The sequence below is a fragment of the Tympanuchus pallidicinctus genome, unplaced genomic scaffold, assembly GCF_026119805.1.
Source record: "Tympanuchus pallidicinctus isolate F22 unplaced genomic scaffold, pur_lepc_1.0 scaffold5, whole genome shotgun sequence".
In the NCBI taxonomy this organism is placed as follows: Eukaryota; Metazoa; Chordata; class Aves; order Galliformes; family Phasianidae; genus Tympanuchus; species Tympanuchus pallidicinctus.
The window spans coordinates 27347883-27360553 of NW_026294769.1; the positions used below are offsets into that span (position 1 = coordinate 27347883).

Genomic DNA, 12671 nt, shown 5'->3' on the forward strand with positions numbered 1-12671 from the left:
TTTTTCCTGTTTCAATTTTTGTTAAAAGTTAATCATTTAGAAAGTACTTTTTCTAGGAATATACAGGAAGAAAAGTCATTGTGAGTCTTGCAAGGCATTATATACAAAATAGTTTATTTCCAATTCTCCTTTTTTCTATTTTCTTGTAGACAGTGATGTTTTAATTTCTAACATTTTAGTTATTTTATTGAAAAAGTGTTTCATTACAGTTTCTAAATTTCAACACTTTAGAATTAGAATTTTACGCATTATGAGATGTAACTCAGTACTTGCAGCTTTTGAGAATGAATGCACAGATCAAACTTCTCAAAAACTCTAAGAAAAATCACTATGCTGATAAAGTGCTCCTTTATACTTCACTAGTCAAACCTAAGATATGAATTCAGAACGTAGAAGTGCAAATACTGCCTAACAACGAGAGCCTGCTGTGTTTATTAGAACTAAGTGATTCAGAAATAATAGCTGCTGATTCTGCATAACTGTCTCCGTATTTGAAGAAATGTCTGTGTCTTTTTGCCACTAACACTAAAACGATATTTATGAGGTGTTCTAGCATTAACCAATGAGCCACTTTTTATTTTAAACTGCAGCTCATACTTACAAATCACAAAGAATGCATGCAAGTACAATATGTCATAAGAAGCGGATGAACAATTACACAGCATTTGGTATCACAGAATCACAGAATTGTAGGGGTTGGAAGGGACCTCCAGAGATCATCAAGACCAACCCCCCTGCCAAAGCAGGTATCTTTTTCCTCACTCAGTCATTTGGTCAGTGAGATTACAACCTACAATTCATTGTATGACTTCAATATGTGTTACTTAACAAATAGCAGATACATGAAATGATAGTTTCCATAAGTAATTTGGTTAAAGACACCTGGATTAGTATATCCAACTTTTAATTCATGAGGTTGATTTTAATATCGCTCTTAAAAGAACTTAGGGGAGCTAAGTACTGTATGTTCTTAGTAATCATAGAATTGTAGGGGTTGGAAAGGACCTCTGGAGATCATCTTGTCCAATCCCTCTGCAAAGCAGGCTTCTTACAGTAGGTTACATAGGAAAGCTTCCGGGTGGATTTGAATATCTCCAGAGAAGGAAACACCCGAACAACTCTGGCAAGCCTGTTCCAGCGTTCTTTCACCCTTAAGATGAGGGTAAGGATTTTTTTTTCTCAGGTTTACACGGAACTTTTTATGTTCAAGTTTGTGCCCGTTACCCTCTGTTCTGTCACTGGGTACCACTCAAAAGATACTGGCTCCATCCATTTGACTTTTGTCCTTTAAATATTTATATGCAGTCTCCACCAGCCTGAACAGTCCCAGGTCTCTCAGCTTTTCCTCATAAGATAAATGCTTCAGGCTCCTAACCATCTTTGCAGCTCCCCACTGGACACTCTCTAGAAGTTCCCTGTCTTTCTTTAACTGAGGAGCCCAGAACTGGACACAGTACTCCATATCAGGCCTCACCAGGGCAGAGCAGAGTGGGAGGATCATCTCCTTGGACTTGCTGGCCATGTTTTTTTTTTTATGTAACCCAGGATACCATTGGCTTTCTTGGCCACAAGGGCACACTGCTGGCTCCTGACCAACCTGTTATCCATCAGGACATTCAGGTATTTTTTTGCAGAACTCCCTTCTAGCAGGTCAGTGCCTTGTCACAATGGGATAAAGAAACACATGAGAAAATAAGGCAGTAAAAAAACTTCAAAAAATTTAGCCATGAATGTGAACTTTCTAAGTGGGAATTTACCCTGAGCAATCTTGTTTGGTAAAGCCGCAGACCTCAACCAGCTGAGTTTTCTACCTTCTAAGAACTAGAAAAGTAGTCATGTCATCAGTTCAGTTCTTGTATTGTCCATCTCCCTCATTAATGCCTCAGCTTGTAGCTGCATTTAATTTTTGATGTTGATAGAAAGACATACAACATGTCCTGATGATTTTTGTTCTGAAAGAATTGTTAGATGACGCAAGTTCATGCTGTGCAAAAGTGGTATATAAAATACAACTCCTAAGCTGGTAAGGTGCAGTGATCAAATGCTAGCAACATTTCGTATATACTTAGCGTATTTTTGCAGTAGTGACATTTTTTTCTGACATTTTCTGTATCTTTTCCTTAACATTTACTGAGGGACGGTAGCACATACATTTTAGAAGACTTTAAAATAGTGTGTGGATACTTACTACATGGATGTCCTAAAACTTTCACTTCATCAATGGCCACATATCCAGGGTGACCTGAAGTTACCACTTCAAAAACAACCTGAGAAGTAAAAAGAGAATTTCTGTTAGCAGTTTTATAAAAGAGGAAATATAAAAATACTTTGTTATGGAAAAATATGTCAACTCTTTCAACATTTGAGAGCTCTTTGTAAATGAAGAACAATAAAAAAAAGCTTCAAAATGAGTTATAAAAAAGAGCCAGAACATAAATCGTATTTTTCATGTTTAAACTGTTTCAGAAATTTACTAGAGTGATTATACAAGGCTGATAATGAGAAATACTCCCCCAGTATTTGGCTGCCAAAATAGTTACCTAATAATCTTCTTAAGTATTAAAATCAATAATTTATTTTTAATTATTTTATTTGAATGGAACGCAGACTTAATTTTACTAAATAAATGACCACTCTTCAGTATACAGTGTTCTACATAGTATCAGATACAAACAAATCCATTTTTAAGAATGTATTCTCTGTGCTCTTAGTCTTCCAACAAATCCTGTGAATTAAAGAAAAGCAGATCCATATGCCATTGTTTGTTTAATGGCTATAAATAGGTCACATAATAAATGGAGTGCTCTTGTTATTTGAATTAAGCACATTCAGAAGTAAACATCTCCAAACTTTGGCAACCTTACTTTTAATAGCCCAAGAATGTTTATGTGAAATAGAAGAAAATATGCCAGTAACATTAGCAGGTACATTTCCAAAGCAATGGAAAAGAAGCTCATGCTCAAAGTCAGCCTGTGAAGAAGTTGAAATTTAGAAGCAACTTTTCATATATATGCTACATTTGATCTTGCAATAGATGCAGATGGACACTGCATACTGTACCCTTAGCAACAATTATTTCGGCAGAAAGAGAATGATACCAAACACAAGCATGATGTTGTAAGGATAACATACAGCCCCCTAATATTAAACCAAAGTTTTCCATTGCCGAATGAACACTGGTAGAAGACCAATATTGATTTTGACATAGACTTGGAGATATGCAAATTCTTTTCCAGCTCTCACCCTTTTTCATCTTTCTCATTTCTTCATCATCACTGGCCAACAACCCTACTCTTTTGTCTCAAATATCACAGTATTCTTCCTAAATTCTGTCCATTTCTCCTCAACATCAGTGGAGTAAAATTGCCATACATATAGTTTCAAGTCCACACAACTGACAAGAAAAATATCTATTTTTCATTCTATTTCTGTCTCCTGTCCACAAAAGAATTTCAACCTGCAGGGCTAACATTGCCCCAGGTGAACATGACAACAAGAGAAAAGCATGAGATGGCCATGAAGAAAGTTCAAAATCCACCAACCAATTTTTGTGGAAACAAGTTCTACAAGACAAAGACTGCTCAGTCACAAACCTCAGCTTGTGGACTTCCAAATAGCTGAAGGCACTCTGATGGCACTCATAGCTGATACTGCCCATCCACAGCAACAGAGTGGTCAGGTTATGTATGTGGCTCCTTGTGTTCAGCTGAACCTCTAGACCAAGACCGCTCAAAATTTCGAAGCATCTCTTTTCTACAAAAAACATTTTTTTGGTGGAACTGATCTTAGGAACTACCCTGAGATACATAGCTCTTAAAAGAATAATTTCCTTTCAAAAAACTAAGAGAGGTTTACAAATGATGGTCTCTACTTAGCAGCATTTAAATGGAAATAATTATATAATTATATATATATTTATATAATTATATATAATATAAAATCTTCACAGCATTTAAATGGAAATAGAAACTGGTAACTTGCACAAAGAAACCTCGAGTCTCAATAGCAGAGAAAGACTGAAAAAAGGAAATTGAAAAAGGAGGAGACTGCTCCATCTCTTGGGGTTCTATCAAGACTATTTACAACAGAGCAGGTCTGAAAGACTGTAGGGCATGAAAATGATTGCACAGTGCTGAAAACGTGCAGTAAAGACAGGGATGTTACAACATGGCAGTGAAGAACAGAGAGTAGACAGTTTGGTCTCAGAAACGGTGGAAAGGTTCCTGGGGAAATATGATGCCAGTGAGAAAGCCACTGAGCAAAATGAATCCAAGGTGGAGGTAAAGAACAGCCTGAAAAAATCCAATTTCTCTGATTTCTCTCCTGTATTCTCTAGCTGCTTTGAGTTTCAATTGTTAAGAAGAAAAAAACAAAAACTCTAAGTCTTATTTTTATTGAAATTGATCTCACAAGTTTCTTTAAAGTTTCTTTCAGGCAACTCACTGTAAGGAGATCTGCACAAAGCCATCATGATTCCAACATGCACAGAGAATGTTCTTGTCAGGCTCTTCATTTTCAGATACACTAAAATGTAGAAAAGTACTGGAGATATCTGCATATGCACAACTTTAAAGAAGTCAGCCAATCATTAAGTTTTCTGCTAAAATTATTATTGCCATATAACAGGGATTTAACTAATGTCAGAAAATAGTTGCATAAGAGAGTCTTTTACAAGGAGTGGTCTGACTTTCAAGAAAAACAAATATCTAATTAGAAAATCTCAAAATAATTTTTGTAATCCAAAACTGGGGAGCTTAGCTACAGATTTTCCAACAGGTTTCAAGTACTTCCTTATCACAATATACTCACAAACAAGTATAGACTGACCATAAGCCAGTTCTATCAGTTTACTGGCACAAACTACAACCTCGAAATAACTAAATTGGATATACTTATGGAAACAGAGAAAGATGCAATGAGTGATCTAAAATATTTTGCAATATCTCTAGACAATATACCAAAAATACCATCATCACAAATAAGCCAAGCAATGTATCAAGAAGCTGCCAGCTGGATGTGTTATTAAATTACAAATGTTGTCACTTAGGAGAGCAAATTCCAAAGAAAAGTTATGCAAGTTGAAATATAGTCAGTTTAATCACGCATTCATTGCATGTAATAGTCAAGCTGGTATCAACTTACCTGACCATATATTTTAGTCTTTTTTGACAGAAAAGTCACATTTATTAGTAAATAGAAAGGGACACTATAGCCAGCAGTGATACACTATAGCCAGCAGTGATACACTATAGCCAAACAGACATCACTGATGTGCCTTTCCCTTCATATATTCAAGAACACGACACACACTAAAAGTACAGTAATAGAATTTACTCTGTTCACAGTCTGAGAAATACTATCAAATTCTGTATCCAAATCCAGTACAGTTCTATTAATATAAATAAAGATTATAGATCACAGTATTTGCTCAAGTGAGCATGTTCCCTCGTACATTAAAAAAATTCATTTGATACCATTCATTCAGATGCCATGGGCCTCCAAATCCCTATAAGCATACTGCACACTGCATGGGACTGTTCAGGACTGGACCTAGAAACATTTCTGCTAACTTGTTTTTCTTCTAAAAAGCTGACAGGGCTGTCAGGATTTAATGATCTTAGAGGTCTTTTGCAACCTAAATGATTCTATGACAATTCACAGATGTGGATCAGTTTCCCTAATTATTTTTCTTAGAAATAAAACCCCACATCTTGTTTCACACCAAGCTTTCTCCAACATTTCACACTTGAAAAGCTGTGTGTTTTGTGGAATTTCACATTTCTACTTCAGAAGCCAAACTTTGCATTTCCTCCCAGCTGCCACAACACCTGTGGGCAATATGACAGACTCCAGTCAAAACAAAGGCGATATCCAAGCAACAGCAGGCAGGGCAGTCCTTTGATTTGTTAGTCTTATTATTCCACCACCTTATCAGGCAGGAAACAACTGGTTAAAACAGTAAATTCAACTGCTCAGGAAGAGCTGGGCTGATGCTGGCCAGGGAGCTGCCTGGCCTCCTGGGTCTGCCAAGCAGGAAGCAGGAAAGTGGCCTAACGCTGCATGTCCCAGAGCCTCCCTGCTTCACTGAAGGGCAAAATTAGCTTCTCATTCCTGCCGCTTCCCCTTTCTGTGCATGAACAAAAGAAGGGGGGCTGCTCACCAACGTAAATGCTTACTGCTTAAAATGTGCAGCTCACGATAACTTCTCTGCTCCCCTGAACAATAGGAATAAATAGTTTTTGCTGCCACACAACCTCGCTCTGTAAATTCCTGCCTTTGTTGTTGCAAAATCACAATGCTTTTAGTTGAAAGGTGGGTTGTACCTCTACTTCACATGACTTAAAAATAGCAGTCTGCAAAAAACAAGACGGAAAAAGGAGTATTGAGAAAGCTCCTTAACATTAGACTGCTTTTTTTGCTCCCCATAAACTGGGCCAAGACTCCTCTAGCACGCATCCCACCCTGCCAACAGCATTTGTTGCCTTCTCTTCAGTGTCTGCTGCATTTTACTCCAAATTGCTCCTTTCCTTGGTCAAATCAGACACCAGTGGTTACACAAAGGTAAGTTGAGCACTTCTCCCCTTTGGGGCCTGTTCTAGGACTGCCCCTGTTCTTACTGTCTTTTCAAAGCCACAGTAAGGGACATTTCTCACTTCATCCTTCACAGAAGCCACAAAAACGTACCAGAGCGTATTTACTTGGGCTCTTAGCAGCACTGCCACACCTAGAACATGGTTAGGCCTCATAGATTAGGAATTTATTGCATGCTATGTGCATCTCCATCTATCATTCCTACACAACTACTGTCCAACACTCAAATGAGCACTTCAGCACGTTAAACAACACCTAGGTTTGCTGCCAACCTAAGAGTCCAAAGAAACCTTTTCAAAGTGAACAGCACTGAAAACTGAGCTCCAAACTATCAGGCTTACTACATCATGCTCTTCTTTGCTTTGTTTTTAAACCAGATGTGGTTGAACAGTTCCCTTCGTTTAGGAACAAGGGATGGGAGAAAACACTAGACTTTTGTTTAAAAGTAAGCAAGAATGTATTTGCTTACTCTTGGACATTTATATATTAATGGCTTTTTTTAATTTAGATACGTTGCCTACCCTCACACATCTTTCTCAAAATAAATGCATTCCGAAATCACACAACTCGGTAAAAAAGATTTTGGACCACTCAAAGCCATTCAAGAGGCAATATGTACTTCCAACTTTGAGTTCAAAGCGCAGTTCAGTAACCATAAGCATGCAGTTTAATGTAGAACATGCAATATATGAGAATTTGAGCACTATATTGAGCACAACCCTCAGTGTTCAAAGAGTTCCACTCATTGTCCTAGCTGGTGACTGAAGTACACTGCATGAACCAAACTTCAAGTACAGCCTGTATAAAACAGGTTCTGAAGGAAATGAAAGTTTAAGTAGATTTGAAAAAGCAAATTGGATTTACTGCTTCTTATTCCCTAAACTCCCAATTTACAGGGAAAAGTATCAGACTGGTAAAGGGTAAATCTCATCTTAACATGAAGTGATACCCTCTATTGTGTCTTCACTGAGAAAAAAAATCAGGAATTAATACCAGGTGCTTGCCCATTTACTCATGCTAGCTTCAGAGGAAATTATATTTAAAGAAGGTGCACAAACAGACAGAGTAGCATATTCCAGTAGAAATTATTTTTAATCCTTTCAATTCCAATTTTGGATTTAAACAACTGCAGTACTTGTCGGGGTTTTTTTTGTTTGTTTGTTTTTGTGTTGTTTTTTTTTTTTAAATCAAGATTTGTTTCAGCTCAGTGCTGCCATGACTGACTCCAAGCAAATTACAAAGGAAATAATTCAAGATATAAAAAGTGACAAGGGGATAGTATGTAACTTGCAACAGTGCTGTGCTAAATTGCTTGCTTGCAGGGTTAGAAATTGGAAACAAAAGCTTTTCATCAGACTCTACTCAGTAGCAGCATTTTGCATACTGTAAAGTTTTAAAACTGGAAACATTTCAGAAATGCAAAATAGATTTCAAATACTACAAACTTGTCTGAGAACCATTAAGTACTCTGGGAAAATAAGAGAACACAACCCTGAAATCAGCATTTTTTTCCTTCTACTACAGAATCCAAACCATGGAAAAAAAAATAAAAATAAAAACATTAAAAGAGACAAAAAAAATAACATTGTCTCCCCTCCTCACTAGAGGAGCAGCCTTTTCAGCATTCACTTTTATCTCAAAGCATCAATTTTGAAGCCTCTCAACCTACTGACATCTACATAGCACATAACTTTTTTTTTTTTTTTTTTTTTTTTTTTTTTTGTGTACATTTTGTTCAAGTACATAGGAGGGCGAAAGTAATCATGCAGAGCCTTGTTTTGTTTGCAGGCCATCTCCCATGGCATGATAAACTCCTTCTATAACACACAAAAAATAATGCAGAAATACCTAAGTTACTTTGAACTCAGTAACTCAGGGACCAGGAGCCACAGCAGAAAAGAACAAGCTGGGCTGATTATCTCTGACCCTCAAAAGGTGTTTGGCACCATGAACCTGTGTTACTGCAACTATACTGTAATCAATAGCTGGAATGAAGTGCAGACATACCCTAAAGTCAAAGATACCCTAAAGACAGGTGTTAAACAGTAGCACTTGGAAGACCATTAATTATGGAATTAAATGTGTCTTAATCAACAGAATACTTCACAATTTAAGTTCAAATATGCAGTAATTAGACTACAATTAGTGTTGTTACATGCAGGTTATCATGGTGATTTATATATGTCGCACAGCTTTCATATGGGGTAAAACCTACACAAATAATTACCTAATAAAAAGAAAAGTGTATGCTGACAGAAATTAATTATTTTGTTCAGAAACTGTACTTCCAAAGAGTCAATTCTAAATGGAAACTCAACATGAAAGGTATTAGGCAGCTTGGATAACTGGTGCTACAATAATAAAAAACTTAACTATTAAATCTTTTGAATGCTTTGCGTGTGTGTTAATATGTGGTTTAAGCAAATAAATCTTTAGACATTGGATTAAAATTCACTCCACGCTACAGAATTTAATTTCTACTCAGATACCATTAGTGGGAGTTATTTTGCCTACATTCTTCACGAATCAGTAGCAAAACAGACTAACACCACTGTTTTTATGCATCCTGGGTTATATAAATATTACAACTGTGGAATGTTATCATACAATTTGTCTGTAGTACATCTTGGCTTCATCTGCAGCTAGAAACCTGGTAGGATATCCTATTAATGGAATGGAATTATAGTGCATTCACAGGTATGCAGATGCCCACATGAATATGCAACTTAAGATACAAAAAAGCAAATCAGAGCACTGTGTTGCTTTCTCCCTTCATCTGCTAAAGCGGAGCCTTTTCCTGGACACTACTTTCAGGAAACTACCAGCCTTCATGTGTGAAAAGTTAAAAAGGCCCCTATCATTCCATAAACAATATTATCAGAAGACTTTTAGGAAAGAAGTATTTTAGGGAATACCACTTTTCTGAAAGAGTGGTCAGACACTGGAATGGGTTGCCCAGGGAGGTGGTGGAGTCACCGACCCTGGAGGTGTTCAAGGAACGTTTGGATTTTGCATTGAGGAACATGGTCTAGTGAGTACTGTTGGTGATAGGTAGATGGTTGGACTGAATGATCTTGAAGGTCTTTTAGTCTTTTCCAACCTTGGTGATTCTGTGATTCTGTTACCCAGCCACTGATAAATCCTGAGAAAAAGTTCTAGAGCTTTTGGATTTTATGTGAAAAAGACATGAGTCTGTGACAAAAAAGCTAAGGATTTTTTTAATCAAAAGAGCAGGAGCTTGAGAAACTGAGCTGTTGCAGGACACCTCTCAGGTGGGTCCTCTGCTTCCTCCCACCACATGTTAAGCAGTCTGAGCTCTCACCTAACTTCAATGCACGTTCTACCAAGATCCACACATAACTTCTCTCCACCTCCATTCCCTCTCCCAGCTGCTTGCAGCTAAACTCTTGCCTATCCCCAGAATAGACTCCACGAAGAGGAAAGAGCCTGCAAACAGATTAAAATAGCACAAAAGAGCCAGTGCAGGACTCTGCACCTGGGACGAGGCAACCCAAGATATATGTACAGACTGGGGATGAGAGGATAGAGAGCTATCCTTTGGAAAGGGATGTGAAGGTTATGGCTGACAGCAAGTTAAACGTGTCAGCAGTGTGCCCTGGCAGCCAGAAGGGTCATTGCCACTGATGGGAAAGGAGGGGTTGTCCTGCTCTTCTCTGTATGGCCTCACCTCCAGCACTAAGTGTAGTTTTGACCCCACAAAAGAAGGGCATAAAACTATGATAGAGTGTCCAAAGGAGTGTCCAAAGATTGTGAAGGGTCTAGAGAACAACGTGTATGAGGAGCGGCTGAAATCCCTGTGTTTGCTCACCCAGAACAGAGGAGCTGAGAGGAGTTCTGTTGGCAGCTGTAACTCCTCACAGGGAGTGGAGGGCAGTGCTGAGCTCTGCCCTGTGTGACAGCAACAGGGCACAAGGGAACGGCATGGAGCTGAGAGGGGAGGGCAGCTGGGGGTGCGGGACAGGTGCTGCACCAGAAGATAGTGGGCATGGAATGGGCTGCCCAGTGGTCATGGCTCCAAGTGCTGGAGTCCAAGGAACGTTGGGACACTGCTCTCAGACATAGGGCTTTAATTTTGTGTGGTCTGTATGGAGCTGGGAGCTGTACTGGATGATCATTTGGTCTCTTCCAACTCAGGATGCTCTGTAATTCTACGATTCCATGAGAAATAAAGAGAAATTCCATCACTATATCAGTAAGGAAAATGCATTAGAGATTTCTAAGAGAATGGAGGCAAACAAATTGGCAATGGCCATGAAATATGAAGATGGAGAGAGAGCTTCTTCAAGAATAAATTAGTTCATCTGCAACAAAATAGTGAAGCTATACTATTTTAAACTGATTCCTTGGACCTCCATGGATATTGCTATAATACATTTTGGCACATCAACTACATTGCAATTCTTAAGCAGAAGTAATTTCACAATTTATGCAGCAAATGCAAAGAAAATGACTTAATATAGTCCTCAGTGAAGGAAGGGTAGATTGTGTCAAAATATCTAGGTGTCTATTTTACATAAGGCGATGCACAGTAATTTCCTAAACTGCAGTAACTGATCCAAGCATATAACGGTTCACCTATGAATAAAGGTGAACAGTCCTGGGTTCAGGTCTTGAGAGAAAGGTTATCTTTCTGTTTCAGTGGCCAAATATCAATATTCCTGAGACATCAGTTAGATGTGTCATATTGTTAGAAATCTGATACAGATTATTATTATTATCAACAACAGATTTTAAACTCTCTCAAATTGCAGTATTTTTATCAGAATTTTAATTTAGCTTAAATTTACTTATCAAGAGTCTGTGCTTCTTCTGTTAAAATTCCCCCACACACATTACTACTTTGTTTCAGACCTTTAGTGAGGCTTTGAAACACTTTCCTCATCTTCACTGCCTGTCGGTTCGCAGAGCAGTTCTGCTGCATCCAAACCAGACTCTTTTCAGAAGGAATTAAATCTTAAGTTTCTTCCTTAACTCACTCTAAACTCCAGTGTGGACAACCTAGCTCCAGACCAAAGCATAAACAACACAACTGTATGTTCACCCAGAGTCTGCAAAATGTACATACATCATACTACTCTCCTGGACAACCCAGAAAGCTCATAAATACCTCCAGAAGATGTTCTGTTACAAAGCAGCCAGAGTTATAACCCATACCAGCTGTGAAATTCTATGTGGAACGCTCTACTCTTCTATTGCCCATTGAGGTTCATTGTTACAGTCAAGATAGAAAGGCTCTTCGGTATCACTGGAGGGCATTCTCAACACTAGCATGAAATTGGTAATGTGTGGCACATGACCTTGCAGAAAGGTGCCCTTTCACCTTGTGATAGGGAAAAGTATGGCTAAACCAAGCCTGGACTCTGTGGTCAAGATGCCTCTTTAGAGCATGAGGTTTTAAGTAGTATGCAGATTTTCCTACAATGCTTAGGATAACCTAAACTTTCCTAATAAGCCTGATCTTCTGGAAGAGATGCCAGTATCCTCCACTGAATCAATGGCCCACTTTAGGTGACCCACACCTTGAATTCTTCCAGTGAAGCTTGCTGAGACATCCATAAACTTACCCTGGATGTCCTTCAAGAATCAACACCTGGTCACTCCTGGCACATGCAGAAACAGAAACAAGGTTCTACCATATGTGATAGTAGTGGTCAGGATATTGATGTAGGAATCAAACTGCTGTCACACTCTGTATAACACACACATAGAAAACACTGTGGAAGGACAACACTGCACTTCCTAGAGATGTCTGCAGTCCCCATCTTTGATATAGCCTTCCTCATGAAAGCTTCAAATGATGAGTGAAAAATGTCAGACCAGGGGAACCAAACACAGTGCAAGTGAAAATGATAGGTGCCTAAGCAATACCTTTGGTCTGCTCCTATTAAGGCTTCCATACAGTACTTTTAAGAAACTGGCAAGTGAGATTCTCACTAAATCTTTAGAATGTAATCAGAAGAACATTCCTTTGGTAGCTGTTGTTCCATTTCTGACTGCATTGGTCAACAAGTATTCATCATCTAAATCAAACCTGAAGACTCTAATGCAGTAAAATCTAT

At 38.3% G+C, this 12671-nt stretch overlaps 1 protein-coding gene across 11 annotated transcripts in view; it reads right to left on the reverse strand.

The window, feature by feature from the left end:
• Positions 1-12671, reverse strand: part of PTPRM (protein tyrosine phosphatase receptor type M) — a 451026-nt gene that overhangs the window by 296647 nt on the left and 141708 nt on the right. For all 11 annotated transcript variants that reach the window (XM_052703744.1, XM_052703741.1, XM_052703740.1 and 8 more), the window contains one exon: positions 2189-2267. In XM_052703744.1, the coding sequence (XP_052559704.1) occupies positions 2189-2267 (79 nt within the window). The remainder of the gene's footprint in view (positions 1-2188; positions 2268-12671) is intronic.